The sequence below is a fragment of the Geotrypetes seraphini genome, chromosome 10 (assembly GCF_902459505.1).
Source record: "Geotrypetes seraphini chromosome 10, aGeoSer1.1, whole genome shotgun sequence".
NCBI lineage: Eukaryota > Metazoa > Chordata > Amphibia > Gymnophiona > Dermophiidae > Geotrypetes > Geotrypetes seraphini.
Genome location: NC_047093.1, coordinates 54,027,528 through 54,050,814, shown reverse-complemented (window position 1 = coordinate 54,050,814; position 23,287 = coordinate 54,027,528). Strand labels below are relative to the sequence as shown.

Here is a 23,287-nt window from a genome sequence, read left to right as displayed (position 1 = left end):
TCCAACTTCTTCAAAATGTGGTCCTGTTTCTTAGAACCGGTAGACTGGAATACAAATAGGCAAACTTCCTGATTAACATGAAACACCAAAACCACCTTTGGCAGAAAAGAAGGAACAGTGCTGAGAGAGACCCCAATCTAAGATCTAAGGAAAGACTCTTTACAAGAAAGAACCTGAAACTCCAAGACTCATCTCACTGAGGTCACAGCTACCAGAAAAATGCCTGAAGCGTCAAGTCCAACAGGGATGCTTCTTCAGCTTTTCTGAGACTGTGCAGATCCACGTTAAGATCCCAAGAGATGAACGGAAGTTTGATCGGTAGTCTGATGCGAAGAGCACCTTTTAGAAATCTGGCGATGTCTGGATGAGATGCCAGCATAGGTCTGCAATTCTGAGCTATGAAACAAGAGAGCCCTGCGACTTGAACCCGAAGAGAAGCCATGGTGAGGCCCTTATCAAGGCCTGCTTGGAGAAAGCTACCACCACTGAAACTGGAGCTGAAAATGGCTGCACAAGTTCTTGGGTGCACCAATGCTGGAAAGTCTTCCACGCTTTTGCATAGGTGGAGACTGTAGTTGGCTTCTTAAACTTGGGAAAGGTGGCAGTGACTAATTCAGAATACCCTTTGCGTTCTAGCACTTCGCGCTCAAGAGCCAATCTATAAGAGCAAAGTAATACAGATCTTCCATGCATATTGGACCCTGTGAAAAGATGTCTGGATGCAGATGCAACAGGAGGCCATGGCCTGCATGAAGACACATCAGATCTGCATATCATGGCCTCGAGACCAATCCGGAGCCACCAGAATAACCTTTTCCTGATTAGTTGCAGTCCGTTGAAGGATTTGGTCTATCATGGGCCAGGGAGGAAAGATGTACAACAGGATGACCTGAGGCCAAGGCTGGACTAGAGCAGCTAGACCATTGATTCTGGATTTGAATCTTCGACTGAAGAACCTGTCTGCTTTCTTGTTATTCACTGTCACCATGAGGTTGAATTGGGGACAGCCCCAGCGCTGAACAATGGCCTGAAAAGCTGCCATCAAGAGCGTCCACTCCCTCGGATCCAAGGTCTGTCTGCTGAGGAAGTTGGCTTGAGCATTATCCGCTTCTGCAACATGCACGACATGCGCTGCTGATAGCGTCTGGTCAATGATGCTGTGCCCAGAGATGCACTCTTGGTGCCTCCCTAGCCATTGACATATGCCACCACTGTAGCATTGTTGGAGAAGACTGACTGCTTGACCTTCTAGAGTCTTCTGCAATTTCATCAGAGTCAACCGAATGGCACAGAGTTCTAGCCTATTGATCGACCAATTCCTCTGAGAGGGCATCCAATGCCCCTGAATCGGATGACGGTTGCAATGAGCTCCCCAACCGAAACTGACATCTGTTGTTACTACCAGCAGCAGAGCAGTATTTATTTATAGCCTAAGTGGTTTACATTCAGGTACTTAAACATTTTTCCCTATCCCACTCTACCTAATGTACCTGGGACAATGGGAGGATTAAGTGACTTGCCCAGAGTCGCAAGGAGCAGCATGGGATTTGAACCCACAACCTCAAGGTGCAAGCCGAAGAGGCATGCCTTTCTTTGGCACGATAAAAGTATATGGAGTATCTCCCTGGTCGGCACAAGCTCTATAGCCTTTGCACTTTGATTCTTAGTAAAGAGACCTCTTATAACTTAGATGTTATTTCAAGTGTTCATCCTGAATGCATATGATGTAATCATTTACTTCAAACCTCCTTCCTACCTCAAAAATATTTTATTTATTTATTTGTTTAAATTGATAAATTTATTTAAATAGAAACTATCAGTTAACTTAACTAAGGATGCAATAATTGAATCTGTTGACTAAAATAACTCCATGCATGAATTTATCAAAACTATGTAATATAGTGTAACAAAAAAAGGGAGAGAAGAGAACAGCAACACTTATCTTAATGGCTTCCCAGCCAGGACCAACGTTGGTGGGTTGTGAACTACCCGACGCTCAAACTGTTTTAGAGCGTTTCAGCTATTGAACTAGCCTTCATCGGGGGACAGTGTAGTTGCTGTGCTACTATACCATGTCTCAACTTTGCTATTGTGGTTGTAAATAAATAAATAAATAAAATCTTTTTGAGGTAGGGAGGTTTGAAGTAAATGATTACATCATATGCATTCAGGATGAAGACTTGAAATAACATCTAAGTTATAAGAGGTCTCATTACTGAGAATCATGCATCCTTTATGATACTTCAGCCTCTTAAATTAAATCAAAACGTTTAATCTATTTATATTGGGGTAAAAGTGTGTGCTCAGAGAACGTCCTCATATGTGGGTTATTAGTAATAATAGTTTTTATAAATAGGAAGTTAGGTACTAAATAAAAATTAAAATAATTTTTTGTATTAATTATCCTTTATACCCCCTTTTTTTCTTTTTTGATAGTGACTTCTAAGCAGACTTGTTCCGTAAGACATAACCTTGCATTTAGTGGCTGTAGAGGTCAGAGAGAAAGTAGACTAAGTGTTTAGGGTGGCAAAGAGACATTTTTTTTTTTTTTTGCAGATGGATAGACATTGGAGTAAGAAGTGATGAATAATATTTCCATTGTTTTCAATGGAAGTAAAACCTGGATATCTTGATTTGTCCTTTTTCTAGAGCTATATGCTAACCCTAAAGCTATCCTAGGATGTACAAGCACATGGTTAGACAAGGAAGCCAACCACAGTAGCACATGAACCCCCCTTACCCCCTCCCACACAAGTCCTAAAACTGATTTTAGTCAATATAACAGTGAAAAGATGCATGGTCTCCTTTTCTCTTTGGCCCCAGGCTGGCAAAAACCACAATGGTGTACCCTGCAGATGTGCTACTCTTTGAGGGGATCCTTGTATTCTATAACCAGGAGATTCGAGATATGTTCCATCTGAAGCTCTTTGTGGACACAGATTCTGATGTCAGGCTTTCCAGGCGAGGTAAACCATCATCTCTTTGCTGTTGTGTGTCTAGGTGCTATGTCACTCAAGTTAACAGCCACCATCTCTCCACCTCTCTTTCAGTTCTCCGGGATATGAGACGTGGGCGTGATCTGGAACAAATCCTTACGCAGTACACCACCTTTGTGAAGCCTGCTTTCGAGGAATTCTGTTTACCGGTACTTCTGTCTTTCCTTATCAAAGGATGCCAAGGGGGATAATGACAGCAGGCTGCAAAGAGGAAAAACATTTTCACCTTTATTTCTCTTAGGGTAATCCCACAAGATTCACTACACTTGGAAACAAGTGACTTCTAAGTTTTCATTTGCAGACCAGACCACCTGGGCCAATCTTATTCCTCAGTTTGCCTATCTATCTATGCTGTTTTACTAGGTAGAATTAGAAAGAGAAAATCCAGAGGGATTTAATATATTCTTTAGCATCCCTCCAGACCAGCACGGAAACGGTTGGGTTTATGCTCCTCTGCCAGCAGGTGGAGACAGAGATACTAACTTTTGGCTACAGTACAAGTTGACTATGCAAATCCCTCTTACAATCAGTCTTTTCTCAATCTCCAGCAGGTGGAGTGGTAAGATTGTGCAGTCTGTACTGAGGTTAGTTTGGGCCTGTTGGATCTGGCTAGGGAATTTTTCTGGTCCCTTTGGCTAGCTGGATAGAACTTGGAAGGGTCTAGTCATCGTCGTCCCCCCCTCCACATTTCCCCAGGTTTTCTGTGTTTAGAGGAGCCTCAACTGTACGCCTTGCCACCTATACTGGCACTGACTACAGTTTAGAGTGAGCTGTGAGTATTTGACGCATTCACTAGGAGCACTTCAAAAGCTATGATGTGCACATTTAGGTAAGGGAATTGACAGATGGTTCTCAGTACAGTGGCAGCATAAGACAGGCACCAGCTATCACATTAAGAAACTAGAGAGCTGCTCATTTTTTTTAATACAATAGTTTTAGGCTCTTTTTATTCAGTCTGTGAGCTATAAAACAGTAAACACTAGTAATTCTGAGGCTTCTCTTCTGAGCATAACAACATAATAGATGATGGCAGATAAAAACCCGAGTGCTCCATCCACTTATTATCAATTCATGATTAAAACAACAACGAATGTGGTATAAAACACATGCTTCGTAATGTAGCTGGTATTTGTAAGGTTTAGCAAATTTCTGGATTCACAAGCTTGTGACAATCTACATTTCCTTTTGCTTTAGATACTAACCACCTAAGTCTCATCTTGTGCGTCATTTATGGGATCCTAGAACTAGTGCTGCCCGATTCATGATTCAAATCGTTTCACTTCGGGTGAATCGATTTAAAACAAAAAATCAGCCTCCCGATTCGGTAACTGACCCTCCCCCCTCAAGCAGGAGCGGCAGTACTGCCTCTTGCTGGCCGGCCGCTGCCGCATCTGCTTTAGAGGGCGAGGGGGGGAGGGTCAGTCGGGAAGTGCTGGTGTCCAGCTTCCCCCCTGGCCTCCCGCGCACCATTTACCTAATATTATCAGCAGCTGCAGAGAAGATCGTTGTTGCTAGCGATCTTTGCAAGCTGCCATAGGTCTTCGGAGCTGTTTCCTCTGCCGCGGTCCCGCCCCTCCTCTGACATCAGAGGCAGGATCGCAGCAGAGGAAACAGCTCTGAAGACCTATGGCAGCTTGCAAAGATCACTAGCAACGGCGATCTTCTCTGCAGCTGCTAATATTAGGTAAAAAGTGTGCGGGAGGCCAAGGAGAACACGTAAGCCTTCCGAGGGGGGGTACGCAGTCCTTCGGGGGGGGGGGGGACAGGCCTTCAGGGGGAACAGGCAGGCTTTCAGGGTGGGATGCAAGCCTTCAAGGGAGGATGTGTGTGCAGGCCTTCAAAGGGGGAGGAAAGGCCTTCAGGGGGACAGGTAGGCGTTCAGGGGTGGGGTGCAGGCCTTCAAGGGGGGACAGACCTTCAGGGGAGGGGGGCCTTGGTGTAGAAGTACACGGAGGGAGGAAGGGAAGGGGGAGTTCAAAGAGACATGCATATACCGGACTTTGGGTGGGAAGAAATAGTGGGTCTAAAAACAGAGGAGAGGGAGAGAGATGGTGTACAATGGGATTTACAGAGGGAAGGAACAGAAAGGGAGAGAAGTTGGATACAAGGGATGGTGTGGAGGGAGGATAGAGATACTGGATAGGAGGGTAATTGGGAAAAGAAAGGGAGATATGGTGGACCATGGGGTGGTAGGGAAGGAGAGAGAGATGATGGATGAAAGGGTAGTTGAGGAAAGGTGGATCTGTGGATGGAGACAAAAAAAAAAAAAAGATGCCGGACCTCCGAGGGAGGGAATGGAAACGGAAGGGGAGGACAGAGATAGATGATGGATGGTTAGCACAGAGAAAGAAGAAAGGAGACCTTGGCAAGCAAGTTATCAGAAGACAACCAGAGCCGGGGACCAACAAAATTTGAATAATGACCAGACAACAAAAGGTAGAAAAAAAAAATTTATTTTCTCTTTTGTGATTACAATATGTCAGATTTGAAACGTGTATCCTGCCAGAGCTGGTGTTAGACCGGAAACATGAGCTAGGATTTAACAGAGAGAGGAAAAGTATTTTTGTTTGTTTATTTTGTTTACACCACAGCGCCAGTGTGGTTAGGAGAAGGCAAAGGGGGTGAAGAGGCTATAAAATAAACCCACCAGGATGTTTGAAAAAACCCCCAAAACATAACACCCAATTGGGCAGGAAAATCGAATTGATTCAATAGGCTGAATCGAATCAAATCAAATTTTTTTTTTCCTGAATCGGGTAGCACTACCTAGAACAGTACAAATAGTTCCCTCACCACTTGTAACAGTTACAGAATGGTACCTTTAGGACAGGGGTGTCCAATGTCGGTCCTCGAGGGCCGCAGTCCAGTCGGGTTTTCTGGATTTCCCCAATGAATATGCATGAGATCTATTTGCATGCACTGCTTTCAATGCATATTCATTGAGGAAATCATGAAAACCCGACTGGATTGCGGCCCTCGAGAACCGACATTGGACACCCCTGCTTTAGGAGGATACTTTATTTACAGCTTCCTTTTATCTTGCTCTGTTTCAGAATGTGATTCAACAAATCTAAAGATATTTTTCCATGGTTTAGTTTTTTTGGCTGGTTGTTAAAGAAAAGCCTAAGAATTCATCTTTTGTTACATCTATTTAAGTTATATCTCTTTTCAAGTTAAGTTAGGTTTGGTTCCATACACATCTGGGGAGGGAGAGGGGTATTTCATAGCAATGTATTGAAATATGTCTATATTTCGGGTCTGTAAAGGGTTGAGGGAATAATGATGATCTTTTAAAATTTGTTGTTCAAAGGTGTGTGTATAGTCGATATCTTTCAAATGTAAATATTTGTATTGCACTGTTCATATTGGAAAATAATAAAAAAATTTTTTTTTTTTAAAACACCTGTCCTGGAGATACCCCCCCCCCCCCAACTACCAGCCAGTCAGGTTTTCAAGATATCCCTAATGAATGTGCATGAGGCAGCTCTGCACACGTCACCTCTATATGCATATTCATTAGGGATATCTTGAAAACCTGACTGGCTGGAAGTTGGGGGGGATCCCCCAGGACAGGTTTCAGAACCACTGCTCTAGAACAGGGCTAGGCAATTCCAGTCCTTGAGAGCCACAGACAGGTTTTCAGGATATTCACAATGAATTTGCATTGCCTACCCCCTTGTTCTAGAACAAACTGACTTGAGATTTTCTGTATGAAGTTGTCCATTTCACATTACTCTCGTTTGTGCTTTGCTGAATTGTTAAAATAAGTAAATTGAGTCAGTCATTTAGTCATTGGCATATTAAAGAGAGGGGGAATGGAGCACCCTAGAGCGCCCTCCTGTAGATTGTTGATGGCAGTAAGCAGCATCTCTTATCCACGGCCGATGGTGGCTTAATTCCTCCAGCTGATGTCACTTTCTATTTGCAGGGATCAGAAAGTGACATCAGAGGGAAGGATGAGGCTGGTGTAAGCAGCAGGTAAGAGATGCTGCTGGCAAAGATTTGAAGAAGTGTGGAGGGGTGATGTTATGGCATGGCAAAGCCAGGTACCTCCAAAGCCTTGCATTTATTTTAAACAGTACAGTATATTCTAACATGCCTCAGCTGCAGATGAATCCAGAAATGTTGGTTGTCACCATCTAGATAGAGAAAGGACTGAATTGCACTGCATCTTATTGGATGGCACTGCTCCTGGTCAGTTATCATATCTCTGTCTCCAGTAGGTGGTAAATGGTGTTTCTCAAGCTCCTGGCATAATCTGTATGGCAGCTTTGGTTTGGGTTGTCCTGTTCTGTTGAGTAGGGGGGAGGCAGTGGCTGTATGGTGCCTGCTTTAGGGGGTACACCAGCTAGGATCAAGTCCCGCCCCCCACCCCTTACTCCTGTTTAGCCACCTTACCTTTTTACTCACAATTAAAAAAAGTTCTTTTGAGTAGTGCCTTCAGTCTGCTGTGGCATTTTAGCCACAATGGGGTCAGTTTGCCTGCAAGCAGCACTCATTGGTATAGTAACAGAGAAGGCAATAATTTGGCAAGTGTGTTTTCAGGTGTTTGCAGCTGAGACAGTGATGTGCTGCTCCCTCTGTGGCAAGAGGTGAGCAGTGTTAGGGTAATGTTCAAGGGGTGCATAGAACAGTTTGTGGTAGAAGAGGACCTGCTTTGGGGTGATTCCTGTTCAGGATTCAGCCCTATATACTCCTCCTTCAGTGGCCCTGGTGAACGTGACAGTTCTACAATCACACGTGGATGTCAGACAGGCTTAGACAGCCAATACAGTGTCTCTAGGGAAGCCGTTATCACGTGCTTCAGCGTAGACCCTGCTGCTGCAGAGGGCAATTTCTGAGCTGGTTTCTGCAGTGGGATTTTTGGAGTCTTTTTTTCCAGTGATTGTTCTTTTGCTGTTATCAGGCTTTTTTTTTTTTTGCTTAAGCACTCTCATCAGCAGATGGGCCTTTCTGCTAAAGCACTACAGTATCTCTGTCCTCAATGTTACCTGAGGTCAGGTAAGCTGCCCCACCTCTGTGGACAGTGCTTCAAAGAGGAGACAGTTGGAGCTTATTTCTGAGGTGGAGTCCCTGGCTCATTATTCCCCTCATTGGAAGGGGGGTCTTTCCACTGCTGGTCAGCACATTATCCTAGAGTTGGAGGAAGGGGAGAATTATTAATAATCATCTGGTGGGGGTTTTAAAGAGGAAATGTAATCTTTTATTACCAAGGCTTTTGCAAGCTCTCAATAGCGCCACCTCTGAGGATTTTTTACCTGTTTGTGGGGACCAGGAAGTGATATCAGAGGGAAGGATGAGGCTGATATGAGCAGTGGTTAGAGATGCTGCTACTGAAGATTTGAAGAGATGGGGGTCTGCATAGGGAAGAGTGCATGGGGGAGGGGGAGGGGAAGAGAGAGATGCACTGCATTTATTTAAAACTAGAATTATATAAGACATAACACAGATTGTATTTTCTGACAATCAGTTTTGACCAGGCAAGAGTAACACTGCTCCTGTGGTGTGGGGAAACAATTTGCCTTCTCAAGTGAAGGAGTTTAACGCTCAAGCTTTGCCTGCCTAATTTCTAACAACTGGATTGTCTTATGGACAGTAGGCCAACCCATTTTTCACACTCACACTTGAGGTACTTGGCCGAGTTGTCCATGTGGTGAGTGGGGATAGCCTGTTCAAATTACATTGTTGGGTTGCTGTTTTTTTTAGGTTAGGCTACAGGTAAATTATGATGTCTTTGACACACTAGATCCAAAATTGAGTTAGCCTGCTTGCCATAAAACCATTCAATGTTTTTTAAAACTAATTTTCAATCCCTAGTCACTTTAGGTTCTGGTTAAAGTTTCATTGATGTGGCAATGTACGTAGTGAAGGAATGTATGCATAGTTTTAGGAAAACATTCTGTAAAGAACAGGGGACAATTTTATTTGAGTGTTTTCTAAATACTAGCCTGGCTTTGTTGATAAATCTAAAATTATACTTTTCCATTCTTCTGTTTCCCCAGACTAAGAAGTATGCAGATGTCATTATTCCTCGAGGGGTTGATAATATGGGTAAGAAAAGTTAATGGGCTGTACACTTTCTGGTATGTGGGGAAGGCTTGAATCTTACACACTCTGCTCGTTTTCTTGTAGTTGCTATTAATCTGATTGTGCAGCACATCCAAGACATTTTAAGTGGTGATATCTGTAAGTGGCAGCGTGGTGTGCAGAATGGGGCTGGCCGCCCCTACAAGCGCACCTTCCCTGAACAAGGAGATGCGGGGCCTAGTGCTATACTTACACCTGGCAAACGCACACACCTGGAATCCAGCAGCCGCCCTCACTGAAGCACAGCCTCAAAAGAGGTCCTAGCAAAGTCTTCCAGCTTACAAACTCCAGCCAGCTAGGATGCCTCAAGCAACTGAAGCTCAAGGCAGCAGAGAGCAAATTGAAGTACAGGACCAAAGCTGAGATTTGCCACTGCCTCCTGCACACTAAAATCTACTCACTTGTTCAAAGAGTTGGATGTAAGCAGAACCCTCACTTTTGAAAGAGGGTCAAGTCTACCTGCTAGGTCAACAGGCTCCAGGACTTTGCTCTGTTCTACACTAGTGACAAGATTATAGACTATCCAGTGGTGAGCGAGAGATGGGTGTGTAACTACAACCTCCAGCAGGAAAAACTAAGCTGTCCTGTATGCACCAGTCTCCCCAACCCCTACTTCTTTACTATTAATTTGACTCTTAAGCTCATATCTGTTAGTTCACAGTTGGTAAATGTTACTTTTAATCCTCCACCTATATGGATTACCTATTTCTGGTTGACCAAAAATAAGCTAGTTCACAGTACTTAATGAAAAAATATGTTTATTAAAACATTTTTTGAACAAACAGGCTGATTGCTAATTTAGTAATAGCCTACCCTATTGAAGTGTTAACAGGAAAACTGGCTCCAATCCAAAGTCTTTCATTCACATATTAGTTTCTACAAAATGATGTATGAAAAATATGGACATCTTTCCTGCAAAGTGGCAGTGACCTAATAGCCCAAGGCGCAGCCAGGGATTATGAATACAGGACTGAGACAGATCAGGAATATGATTTTCACTCGATTAGAAGATTATGTTCTTACTGTGATAATCTTTCTGTGAGAAGACATAGGAGGCTGTACTCTAGGTCATTAGCCACTGGTCACAAGTTGCTTGCAAAAGGATGTCAATCACATCTTTCAGCTCCTCTTCCTTCACTAGTGGAATATAGTGCCCTCTTCAGTTTGTACCAAAGCAGCTCCACTATGAGAAAACAAAGGAGTGACATAGGGAACTTTCCTGAAAACACAATTACATTTCTGTTCTGCTCTTTAACTAAAAAGAATAATTAGCATGAACTTACAACATATGTGTACCAATGAACCAACTTGCTGCAACTAGCCCTAAGATGTAAGGACTCCAAAATGCAACAAATTTGTTACTTTTATTTTCAATTCATCTGTACATGTCCATCCAACAGGAGAAAAACTCCAGTTTCGAACTAGAGATCTGTCCGAGGCATAAAGCAGGCACACTGAAAAACTAACGGGGGGGAGGGGGGGCATTCAGACTTCTATGTCTCTAATAAATCAGAAGGCAAGCTAGCTCCCAGGGGAACAGACCCCATCTTCAAACATGCACAAAGAAGGCTGACTCAGCAGGTACAACTAGGGGATGCCCTGCGAGCTGCAGACCACCCTTGCAGAGTCTCCACTTTATCCTAGGCAGAGTTGCCCCCATGTGGCACTAAAGCCTCACAAATTGGAAGAAGAAAAAACCCAAAATTACAAAAGCCGAACAGAGCAAATCAGAACACATCTTCTCAACTCGCTTGCAAAAGGAAAACCTGAAGGAGGGCACTATACTCCACTGGTGAAGGAGGAAGAGCTGAAAGATGTGATTGACATCCTTCTGCAAGCAATTTTTGACTAGAGTACAGACTAGAGCACCTAGAGTACAGACTCCTAAACCTTTGCAATAAAATTGAACATTTGGTAATCGCTTGCTTTACATTCCCACTCTCTGGGTTTTAAATATTTGTACTGTTCTCTATCCTTATAGAGAGGTGCAACACTTGAAGTACTGAGGCCCTACTCTGTCTATGTAAACACAGCACATATGTGCTAATAAAATTTACTCAGCTACTTTCTTTCTACAGGCAGAGACCAGCCTTTTTAATGCACTAATGATTAAAAAAAAGTGTAATGTATACATATAATTCTAATTCCCCTCAGTCTAGGGCCCTGAATCTTTAACTGCTGTCCAGATAAGGACATTATCTTCCTAATGCTTATTAATGGAGCAAATCCCACATCCAGAAGGTAAAATTGGAAGAGAGAAAGATTCTTCCCTATCAAAATTTCTCTTTGTATCTGAGATCTGCTCTTTTACATTTCCTGTGTGATTCTTGCAGATCACCAGTCCTCTCATCTCTCAAACTGATTTGAGGGCTCGCTCTTACCCACTGACCCTCATTTATTTCTGTGCTAACATTCCACAGACACAGAAGTCTACAAATTATCAATGCTACTGCTTCCGCACTAGGATATCCCAGCTGTCTTTCCAACGCAGCTCCTGAAGCTCTGCTGCTGAGAGGGTAGGTTGGCCATATGACAGAGGGCTGAAGGTGCGAAACACCATGAAGACAGAAGAGAGTCCTGCCACTACTACTGCACTGAGAATCTGTTTCAGTGCCACTGCCCTGTAGTAAAAACAGAACATAAAATAAATCAATTGATTTGTCATCCCTTGCAATGACGTGCCCCCCATGTTCACCTATAGCTCGAATCAGGTTGATTGTGTACACTAAAAATGCCCACCTGAGCACATAGTCATGCAGATGCTGCAGTACAATGGGCAACAGGAGGATCTGGAACGTGAGCGCAGGCAAGTAGTGATACAAAAACAAAGTCTTGTCCATCAGAAAAAAGGGTATGTAGTTAACAGCCCAACCCCCCAGCCCGAGAGCTCCAGCCAGTGCCCAGGACCTCCAGCAACCTGCAGTCAGAAAGAGAATCAAATTATTAAGAAGAGCACAGGGAAGTCGAAGCACACTGCTTATTAAAGAGGCAGCTTACACAAAACTGGAAACTAGTGTGGTCAATGGCCATTCTAGACAAAGATTTAGAGCATATACCAAGGCAGGCAAGACTGACAGTAGTCTATAAGGCACAATTAAGCAATAAGAATTAAATAAAAAGTGTATACACATTTACATGTTAAAAAAAATTGAAACATTTTGAAATATAAGGAGGTTTTTATAACTATTGATGTGAATTACATTCTGCTGAATTTAACTTTGGTTCTAGACTGTTCAACTGAGGTCTTTTCCTCATTCTATTTAAGGTGGTATATTATGCAGTTAATCCAAGAGGCATTTTTTGTTTGTGTCAAATCTTTCTAACATGTATTACCCAAAAAAACCTATCAAGTCTTGTCACAGAGCAGATCAGCTTGGCAGATATGATTTCAAAAGAACTTTTTCCCTATATGGTTCCCTACCCCCAACCCAAAACACTTTATGTTATGGATATGAAGGACAAACCTGTTTGGGAACGTCAAGAGCTAGTGACAACTTGATTATTTTGGCTCGCATCAGAATCAGGTGATAAAGTTGCTTTGCAAAATCTCCCCCCACCCCCAACAAGGGAGGGAACAGAGAAGATAATGAAAGTCAGATATTCAAAAGGTAGAGAAGCCCATTAAACATCCTTCATATTATACCAGAGAAAGGAACTTGAGAGCATCCAACGGAGGCCAGGCAGGGTCACAATAGTCCTGGGAATCTGACACAACTGGAAGGGGAATGAGAGGTCATCAAGATATCCTTCTACAGCCAGCAGCCACCCCTGTACCCAGCAGACAGCACTCCAGGCCATCCTATACCCTGCCCCACTTAAAGATCTACCTCTAGAAGACCAGGTGGTCTATTCAGTGCAGGATCTCCCGTATGAGGAAAGGCTGGATAAATTACAGCTCTACTCACTCGAGGAACGCAGAGAGAGGGGAGACATGATGAGACGTTCAAGTATCTCATGGGCCGCATCGAAGTGGAAGAAGATATCTTCCTTCTCAAGGGTCCCACGGCAACCAGGGGGCACCCGTGGAAAATCAGGGGAGGGAAACTGCATGGTGACAACAGGAAATTCTTTTTCACTGTAAGAGTGGTTGACCGCTGGAATAGTCTTCCACTTCAGGTCACTGAGGCCAGCAGCATGCCTGATTTTAAGGCCAAATGGGATAGACACGTGGGATCTATTCACTGAGTTAGGTGGGGGAGGGTCATTGCGGTGGGCAGATTAGATGGGCCGTGGCCCTTATCTGCCGTCTATTTCTATGTTTCTATGTAAATGACTGGGGATTGATCCTGCAGATGACAGTTCCAGTCTCTAAACAGCTACTTGCAAGATTGCCACAGAAGTTGCAGTAGCCATATACAGAGGAGCCAGCATGGGCAGGAATGACTTAGGCTCACTCCTACCCTGAACAGGCCACTAGGTCTTCTAAAGGTAGTCTAGGAGAATGCCTTTGGATGGTGGGAGGCAACAGAGGCAGGGAGTAGTCAGTGGGGGAGAGGGGGGGGTTCAGTTTTAGCTGAACTCAGTTTTCAAGCCAGTTTTGGCACCGAAACCAAAACCTGGTCAGTATATGTGTACATTTACACAAATTTTAGAACAAGAGTAAATGTGTGCTATTGAGGCTGGATCTGGGATCCTATTTTAGAAAAGGCACATAGGTACATTCTTGGATTTCAAGTCCAAAATATTAACCACCACCCAGCAGCCTATGCTTATAAACAAAATTCAAACATTAATCAATCGTTCAATCCATAAAGGGACGGGGCACCGGCATGCATTACTGGGTCAGAACAAAGGTCAAATGAGCCCAATATCCCATCTTAACGGTTGCCAACTGAGGAGATCTGTTTCTTAGAGATAAACAGAGGCTTTCCCAAGCCTACCAGACTATTATAGTAGATGGACCTTTCCTATAGAAATCTATTGGAACACTTTTCAAAACCATAACTGTGTTCACAACATCTGGCAATAAATTCTACTGTGCAGTGAGTAAAATGTGCTATTAGTTTCAGAGTGTCCTAATCATATTACTATTCAAAACAAATGTATTTTTGAAACTTGCCCAGAAGTTATTTAACCAACTCAATTTTGTGGACTTCCATCACATCTTTCAGCAGGTCTTTCTCCAGGCTGAAAAGCCCTAAACTCTCTATACTGTTTTTTCATAGGAAAGCTGTTCCATTCCCTTTTATCATTTTGATATACAAGGGAATGATTATATATTCACTCATTCCACCCCACCCAGGAATTTCTTTACACCTGGAGCTGCCGGACATGATTCTAGGAGCTTGAAAAATACCATCTACCACCTGCTAGAGATAGAAATATACTAACTGACCAGAAGCAGCGCCATTCAATAAGATATAGCTAAAATAAAAATCTGACCATTACATTACATTAGTGATTTCTATTCTGCCATTACCTTGCGGTTCAAGGTGGATTATACAAGAGTTATCGGGTTACAAGAATTGTAACATTACATAAGAATTGTCGTACAATAAAATTTCTTGTCCTGTCCTGCTTAGTACATGTAGTACTTTCCTGTTTTAATATGGCATTCCTTTCTTCTTCTCATTTATGATTTTTACGTACACTACTATCTACATAAGTCTAGGTGGTATATCAAAAATTTTAATAAGCATAAACAGACAATCCCACACCTGTTAACACAGCACAGAAAAAAAAAACCCTACTGTTTGCACATGAAGTACTGAAATCATTTACCTGTTGTGGTACATGGTAACTTTCTCAGATAAAGCAAAACTTAAAGACATCCTTAAGTCACATGAACTGTTAAAGTAGTTCAAGATGGAACAGGAAAATATCTCACCTTCAGGGATGTCATAGATCCTCCTCCGTCGCCTCAGCAGATACCACAGAAAAAGAACAACATACAGGAGTATGCCAGTGCTGCCTGCATACCAGATTGCAACATTTCCCAGCAGCTGAATCTGAGCCTGAAAGATCAAGGATAATGGGACAAAACTTGGATGTGCCAAACAAACTGACCAAGATATAAATTCTTTTGGCCATCAGGCCACATTATATGAATGAACTGTGCTCAGGCCAAGACAGGCAAAGAGGAGGAAGTCCCTATTCCCTAAACCCTCATAAATCACTGCATAGCATCAACAGCAGAATGGCATATCCTTCGATGAGAATGGACACACCATGCTTACCCCACTGCTGGGTTGTAGCCAGTATGCAATGCTACTATCCATGGTGACCCAGTCCACTGGTGAGGAACTGTATTTGTGCTCAGTGTCCTCATTCTTCAGGGTGAGCATCTTCCACTGGAATACAAGACCAGGAAGAACGTCAGGGTGTGTCTGCTGGAATGGCTGTCCTTAACACGTTAATACTCATTTAATAAGAATGCTCTTTTGATAATTATATTTGTCATTTTAACAATGCTCTTTTCATAATTACATTTGCCTGTAGAAGCTGATTCTGCAGCAGACCAGTAAAGCAAACTTCCCTGTAGCGGGTGTTCTCCAAGAACAGCAGGTATATGTTCTCACATGTGGAGTGATGTTATCCAGGGAACCTGGTATGGACACTACCAAGTGTACCGTCACCTGAAATCTTTAGGCAGTATCCATACTGTCGCATTCCAATGCCTTCCCACCCGACACGGCTAAGAAGCCTCTTCAAGAAATTCCTGAAACAGCCCTAGCTTCAAACTTACCGTCCTCCCTCACCCCCCTCTTCCCGCCACACAGAAACTACTTAACCTACTCTTTACCTCTCTAGAGAGGACAAATGTTCTTCCATTGTAACCCAACGTTTTTCATCTCTTTTGTAATCCGCCTTGAACTGCAAGGTAATGGCGGAACAGAAATCTCTAATGTAATGTAATGTAACTAGAGGAGGTGGGCGGGTTGTGAGAATATATGCCTGCTGTCCTTGGAGAACACCTGCTCAGGTAAGTATCTTGGCTTCATCCAAGGATAAGCAGGCATAATGTTTCCAGAGAAAGGAAAATGGTAAAACCAGAGGACACAATTTGAGGTTGAGGGTTGGTAGATTCAAAGGCAATGTTAGGAAGTTCTACTTTACGGAGAGGGTGGTGAATGCCTGGAATGCGCTCCCGAGAGAAGTGGTGGAGAGTAAAACTGTGACTGAGTTCAAAGAAGCGTGGGATGAACACAGAGGATTTAGAATCAGAAAATAATATTAAATATTGAAATAAGGCCAGTACTGGGAAGACTTGCACAGTCTGTGTCTGTGTATGGCCGTTTGGTGGGGGATGGGCTGGGGAGGGCTTCAGTGGCTGGGAGGGTGTAGATGGGTTGGAGTAGGTTTTAACGGAGATTTCGGCAGTTGGAACCCAAGCACAGTACCGGGTAGGGCTTTGGATTCTTGCCCAGAAATAGCTAAGAAGAAAAAAATTAAAAAATTTAAATTGAATCAGGTTGGGCAGACTGGATGGACCATTCGGGTCTTTATCTGCTGTCATCTACTATGTTACTTACATGTGGAAAATGGATATATAAGCATAAGCCTGACGAACCCCAAGAGGGTTGGAGGGAAAGTTGATGCTCAGGAAGTAAAATAATTCTGTAAAACTGCTTGCCTAAAGACTGTCTCTTCTGAAGTTTTGTTCTAAACAGTGGTGAGAAGTAAAGGTATGGATTGAAGGCCGAGTAGCCACCTTGCAGACGTCCTCAACAGATGCAGAGCAGAAATGAGCTGCCAAGGCAGCCATAGCTTGGACACTGGACTGTTACATGGTCCTGTAGCATCAACCCAATCTGAGCATACACGAAGATGATACAGTCTGCTAGCCAAGTGGAGATGATTTTTTTGGTAACAGAACTCCAAGTCTATTAGGGCCAAAAGTCCAGGTGGTATGCTAGAGTACGGTTGCAGTCTGAGATGTGAATAGCTTCTCCAGGATGGGAATGTGGCCTTGGAAGATTTAAAAAAAAACAAAAAAAAAACAGACAAAACTATGGATTGCTTGAAGTGGAATTCTGAGATAACTTTTGGCTGAGTTTGAAGCACTCTACCACTCATCCGTCCCAGAAATAGCTAAGAAGAAAAAATAAAAAAAATTTAAATTGAATCAGGTTGGGCAGACTGGATGGACCATTCGGGTCTTTATCTGCTGTCATCTACTATGTTATGTTACTATGAGATGCACTCGAACCAAATTGTTTTTTTAAAGACCAGAGTTAGAGAAGGTAGTCTATTATGGACAAAGGAAGGAAGAAAATCTCACTCATTTGAAGCAGTAATTGTGCTAAGTGAAAAGTTTTCTAGATGATTCAATGACAGCAAATACTGCAGCCAAGAGGGAAAAAGAATTTACTTAGGGCTAGATGCTGTGGGCTGATTCTCTGACCGAGTAATCGATGCACTACCAAGTTTGCATGTAAATCATTTGCATGCAAACCAGACAGATCAATCGCTCAGTGAGCGATTGACACATGCGCAGAGCCCTAATAGCAGTGACAGGGGAAGCAGTCTCATGTCACTGCTGTTAGGACTTCTTTTTTTATTTAATGGCACAGATATTGTTACTGAGGTGACATTGCATATTTAAACTCATTTGCCTTGACTCCTTTGAAATAAAAACATATAAATGATTAACATTTTATCTGCATACAGTGTGGTGTATGTTTTTTATAATTTTGTGGTTACCATTATGTATTAATAAAATTATATTGTGCGTATATGAAAAATGGATGGAAGAAACTGCATTACAATTATTATTATGGGGTGGGGTTTGGGGGCGGAGATTTGATGGGGGGTACTCTGTTGATATTTGTTAGATTGGGGGCTTCAAGAAGTTGAGAAACACTGCTTTAAAGAAAGGACATGTCCGGGTAAATCTGATGTCTGGTAACTCTAGTTCTAAGGAATCCAACCATACTTGTTATAGTAACAATATTAGAGACTCTGTAGTGTTATTTCTGTGCTGATTTATTGTTCTTTTTCAATAAGACATACTTGACATATCTTTTTATCAATGTATCATTGCTGAGTATGAAAACATAAAAAATATAGCTATAATACCAAGAAATTTGCTCCATTAAGCAAAAATAGCAGCAATTTTTAAGAAAAATGGAACTTTATGTGAGAAACCCCAGGATAGGCTTTAAAAAAATTAAATTATTTTCTGATTAAGCACAATCAAATTCATGGGGAAAACTTCAATTCACACAGTTTTTCTAACTTCGTTTTTTCTGGAGAACCCTAGTATACTAATAACTAAACATGTAGTTATTAGTGAAATATGTTAAATTTCTGTTGTTTTTCCACAACAAAATGCAGATATTGAAGGGTTTATTTAATAAAGTCCTGCTAGATTTTTTTTGCATAAAATGTCTTTTTATCAATATATTATAGCCGAGTGTGAAAACAATAAAGTTATAGCTATAATACCAAGAAATTTGATCCATTAAGCAAAAATAGCAAATTTTAAGAGTTTCAAGGGAGGTTTAGATAGGTTCCTAAAGGATGAGGGGATTGAGGGTTACAGATAGATGTAGAGGTAGGTTACAGAAATGGTCAGGAACCACTTCACAGGTCACAGACCTGATGGGCCGCCGTGGGAGCGGACCGCTGGACCCAGTGGTGGCAACTTCTTATGTTCTTATGTGAATGGTTTGAAACTGTTCTGATCAAGCATAAGGCATAGTCCTGAATGACGACTCAAGCCCCCACTAATCTGTCTAATGTTGACAGAAATAGAGTCATCTGCCCACGATGGGAAGATTGGGAGGCAGAATCAGGGAAATATTGGCAATGCGCTCTAGAAAAGAGTCAAAAGGATGACTGCTGTTTGGACTGACATCAAGGTTGTGATTTCTATGTCCTTTGTTGCCTTGCATGGGGGCTGATGAGCAGCAGGCCTAGATGGTCTTAAAAGTAATACTAACATCCGGATGAGGCAGAATATCTTCTAGACGATGAAGAAGATCAAGAGGTTTGTGGTTTAGATAAAGTGGTCTTAGTATCTGTGCATTTTTTGATCTTATCTGCCACCTCTTTAATTTGATCCCCAAAGAGGTCAATCTCTCTTACAAAGAACATTTAAAAGGCGTTCTTGAACTGGTGCACTGCAATTGCCACTTCAGACGTTTGGGAAGAAACATTAAATGCATCAAAAGTTCCTCTATCTGTACACTTTCTCATAGTAAACAAATTCTTAGATATTTGTTGAAACTGTTTCAGTTTGTCTGAAAGGAGGAATTCCTCAAACTATGACAGTTTAAGTAAGGATTTTAAATAAATGGAAATTTAAAATTGGTGGTCCATAATTCTAATGATGAGAATAGATGTTTGAAAAATGTGTTTAATCCAATGTCCTAGTTTCTAGACCTGAATTCAAGAAAGTGTGGGACAAGCACTTGGGATCTCTTAGGGAGAGGAGAAGATAGTGGATGCTGCGGATGGGCAGACTGGATGGGCCATTTGCCCTTTTTCTGCCATCATATTTCTGTTTCTAAATAAATTGAGTAACCTGGGAGTTGGCTTCAAGGTGGTGGTGAAGGCTGTGATTAAGGATAGAGGATAAATAGAAGTCATGTAAGTAAGTTGAGTGGAGAGCCTCATTGACTAATAATAATAACTTTATTCTTTTATACCGCCATAACCAAAAGTTCTAGGCGGTTTACACTAAAAAGAGCTGGACAATCAGCGAAATACAATAATACAGTAAAACAATACAAATCTGCTCTGTACCTTCGTGCATGATACTGTAGAGGAGTTAGAAGGAAAAACAATTTTCCTTTCATTTAGAATCCTCTTTACCTGTTTTCAAGTCAAGACCTGGCTTTTCCTGCCACCTTTCAATTATTTTCTCTGATTTGGTGCATCATGCATTTGTGGGGTGGCTTATGAACTTGCTTTTTTCCTTTTCCCCCCCATCCTCTCTCCTTCTAGTCTTCTCCCCCTTCTGTTCTATCTTGCCTCCTGGTTTCTTATGGCTATCTTCCATTTTTACCTCATGCTTGTTCAATTTTAACTCTAGGCACTCTTTTTTTCCCCACTATAAACCACTATGCTGTACTTTCAGTACCGATGGCGGTATATCAAGCATTTGTAATAAATTTAACAGAATGAACCCAACAACTTCCACATAAAAAGGGATAATTTCACATGTAGTTGCCCCATTTCATAATTTAAGTAGCAAGATCACAATTTTGTTTCATTTTAGAGGTAGAATTAAATTATGGGGATTAAGGACAAAAAATTCCTTGTGGAAAGTTCTGGTCAAAATTAGCACTTTTAAAAATCTGTGCATGGCTCCAAGCTACTGTAAAACCCAATAGATATATCTTTCCTATAGACATATTTTCCCTTTGTGAAATGGGGTATACATGTGTAGATTTCTTTGGTAGTTATTTGCCCCGCCTAAACCATTCTCTTCCCTTGAATCTCTGCAAGGTGTGATCTCCACATGTAAACAGCAGCTTTCTATAATCACTATGTGCGTACATAAATAATGCTGTTTCCACATGGAGATGCTTTTAAGATACAGAGCTTTAAGACCTAAAAAGTAGACCCTAGGGGACAGAGATTCAACCAAGTCAAAGGATGACATCATGCATTGTGTATGGATGAATGTTGAGAGATTTACCTGTAATTTTTGGGAGGTGTCTCCTTAGAGAACAGGGGAAGCAATTTCACTCTTCAGCTTTTATAGATAAAATGAAAAAGGGAAATAGCTTCAAATCCCTCTCTCTAGCTACTATAACTCAGGAGTGGGACATCGTTGGAAGGATGTTCTGGTATATTAATTTACCTAAGGGTAAGATACTGTAAGTCCACTTATTCTGAAATCTACATACCGGGGCTCGCTGGACACAGATTACAGTTTTGACCCTCTGTTATCACCTCAGAATGACTGCTGCATAAATCTCAGGACTGATCTAGTGCTGACAGTCCTCACCTGCAGCTCTAGGAATCTGGCCATGAAGCTGAGGTTCTGGCTTAGGTCGACCTGCGTGGGTGACTGCAGCTCTAATTCCCTCTCATCCTGTTCTTGACCTTGGAGAGACAAAATGGAAGTCAAAATGAAGCTAAATAACAGAATTCTTACAGAACTCAGGTCTTGCACGTCACTGATCCAACACAATAATATACGACAGACATAATGCAGTACAAATCACAAAGGGATCTAGAATTACTGTCACATCCACTAGGACAAATTGTAACACCAGAAGCTCTTGTAAACCGTTCCCGTTCTGAATTGATTCCCCAGTCATTAGTAGTGGTATAGAAGCTTTTAATAAACAGAAAGTAGTATTCTTGTCCAAGTGGGATGGGAGGTGTGGACTGTGTAGATATTGAGAACCATCCCTCCCATACAGAGCCTTACTTTTCCCATACCGATGCTCCTCCACGGTCCAGATCAGACTCGGGTGGGAGCTTGTGTGTTGCTTGTCCCCAACAATTTCCAACTGTTGGTAGCCCCAATCTGGTAAAGAAGCTCCACTGACCTAAAATAAAAAAAAAACATAGTCCCAAACACTTGTGGATTTTGCAGTACCCTTCATTTTCTTTTCTGGATCAATGAAAAAAAGACAGAACAGTGATCAGACACATGAAATGCCTGGGAACATCATGTATTTAATTTCTTATATGCTGCCTGCAAGCTCAAAAGCTCCACTCAGCTGGTAAATCCCTGCTTTCTGTGCCCTTCTCTTTGGCTGCCAACTCCAGACTCCATCCCTTCTGCCTTGCTGCATTGTAATTTGGAACGAGCTACCTGAATCCCTAAGGTGGGCTCCATCTCTGGTAGTGTTCAAGGCCCAGTTAAAAGCCCACCTTTTTGAGAGTGCTTTCAACTCCTAACTCCTTTCACCTTGGGTTCTGCATCCCCTAACCTATGTGTCATGTCTGTCTGTCCACGTTAGAGCATGGCCCGTCTATAAATTTCAAAATATACAGCGCTACATACACATTTCAGCGCTATATAAGTGATAAGTAGTAGTAGCCCTGGAGGGCTTACAAGAAGAAATTAGACCTTACTTGCTAATTTGCTTTCCTTTATTCCTCCAGACTGGCCTAGACAGATGAATTATGCATGCCTACCAATAGATGGGTGGAGATTGAGAACTACAAAATTCTGGTGGAGCCTAGAAGTTAGCTGTATAGGCCCTCCCAGAGTTAGAATGAACGTAACAAGCAGAAAGATATAACAAATAGAATAAGAACCAACAAATCTTCCCTAACCCTCCTTTCCCATGGCTTCAAAATCCCACATGATATGCAGGAACACTGCATTACAAAGGAAGCAGCAACACTGGTAACAGAGAATCTGCTGCTGAAAAAGCCATATAATGCTCTTTAATTCCTTGTCCACTCTCCATGAAGAGAAATCCTATCACTCAAAGAGATGTTTATGTTTTTATTTTCTTGTAACAAAAAGAAATACTTCCATCTAAAAAAAGCAGCACCCACTCAGAACTACCCCAAAACAGCCAGCAGGCCTGCCTCTTCAAAATGGCAGGCCTTCACCTTCCTGGAGAATCCTGGGATGCGCCGGGGAGAGGCCTAAGGCTCTGATTGGCCCAGGCGCTTAAGGCCTCTCCTATGTTGCCCTGGGCCAATCGAGTCTCTCCTAAGGCCTATCCTCAGTCTCTTGGGACACAGAAATACCGACTCTGGGAGGGACTACACAGCTAACTTATAGACTCCACCAGAATTCTGTAGTTTTCAGTTTCTACCCACCTGCTAGACCAGTCTGGAGGGACGCTAAGGAATCTGAGTTTCTACTTAAGGCAATGCAGAGTTATGTGACTTTCCCAAGATCACTAGGAATTGCAGTAGGATTTGAACCAGGCTCCCCTGGTTCTCAGCTTGCTGCTCTAAGCACCTTCTGGAGACAATTCACAGTCAGTTAGACAATGCTTAGTTGTGCGATGAATCTTGCAGTATCCTCAACCCCCCCCCCCTACTTTAACCCTTCCTTCCACACTTCCTATTCATTGCACCATATTAAAGATAGGAGCCCTCCTGTTGTCTCAAATTCCATGAACTCTTCACTCTCTATAGCAAGGGTGCCCAAAAGGTCGATCGCGATTGACCAGTAGATCGCGAAGGCAATGCGAGTCGATCGCAGAGCCCATCCCGGGCTCCATGATAGACTCATGTTGGCTTCGCATTCTACCTGCTTCTCCATGGACAACATTTGCTTTCCCGATGCAGCAAACAGAAGCACCAGGCCGACCTGCTTCCCCCCCCCAACATCA

At 42.4% G+C, this 23,287-nt stretch overlaps 2 protein-coding genes across 15 annotated transcripts in view; one reads left to right on the top strand and one right to left on the bottom strand.

The window, feature by feature from the left end:
• Positions 1 to 9,865, top strand: part of UCK1 (uridine-cytidine kinase 1) — a 28,080-nt gene extending 18,215 nt beyond the window's left edge. For all 3 annotated transcript variants that reach the window (XM_033960727.1, XM_033960725.1, XM_033960726.1), the window contains exons 4-7: positions 2,824 to 2,966; positions 3,051 to 3,145; positions 8,999 to 9,047; positions 9,129 to 9,865. In XM_033960727.1, coding sequence (XP_033816618.1) covers positions 2,824 to 2,966; positions 3,051 to 3,145; positions 8,999 to 9,047; positions 9,129 to 9,322 — 481 coding nt within the window. In that variant the 3' untranslated portion in view covers positions 9,323 to 9,865. The remainder of the gene's footprint in view (positions 1 to 2,823; positions 2,967 to 3,050; positions 3,146 to 8,998; positions 9,048 to 9,128) is intronic.
• The window catches only part of LOC117367785 (protein O-mannosyl-transferase 1-like), a 435,721-nt gene continuing 422,258 nt past the window's right edge, over positions 9,825 to 23,287 (bottom strand). For 11 of the 12 annotated variants that reach the window (XM_033960719.1, XM_033960718.1, XM_033960717.1 and 8 more), the window contains 6 exons: positions 21,412 to 21,532; positions 20,983 to 21,080; positions 15,260 to 15,373; positions 14,911 to 15,037; positions 11,823 to 12,000; positions 9,825 to 11,704 (listed from right to left, as the gene is read on the bottom strand). In XM_033960719.1, the coding sequence (XP_033816610.1) occupies positions 11,530 to 11,704; positions 11,823 to 12,000; positions 14,911 to 15,037; positions 15,260 to 15,373; positions 20,983 to 21,080; positions 21,412 to 21,532 (813 nt within the window). In that variant the 3' untranslated portion in view covers positions 9,825 to 11,529. Of the gene's footprint in view, positions 11,705 to 11,822; positions 12,001 to 14,910; positions 15,038 to 15,259; positions 15,374 to 20,982; positions 21,081 to 21,411; positions 21,533 to 23,287 lie in introns of those variants that run through there. The other variant, XR_004540848.1, reaches the window with a different exon arrangement.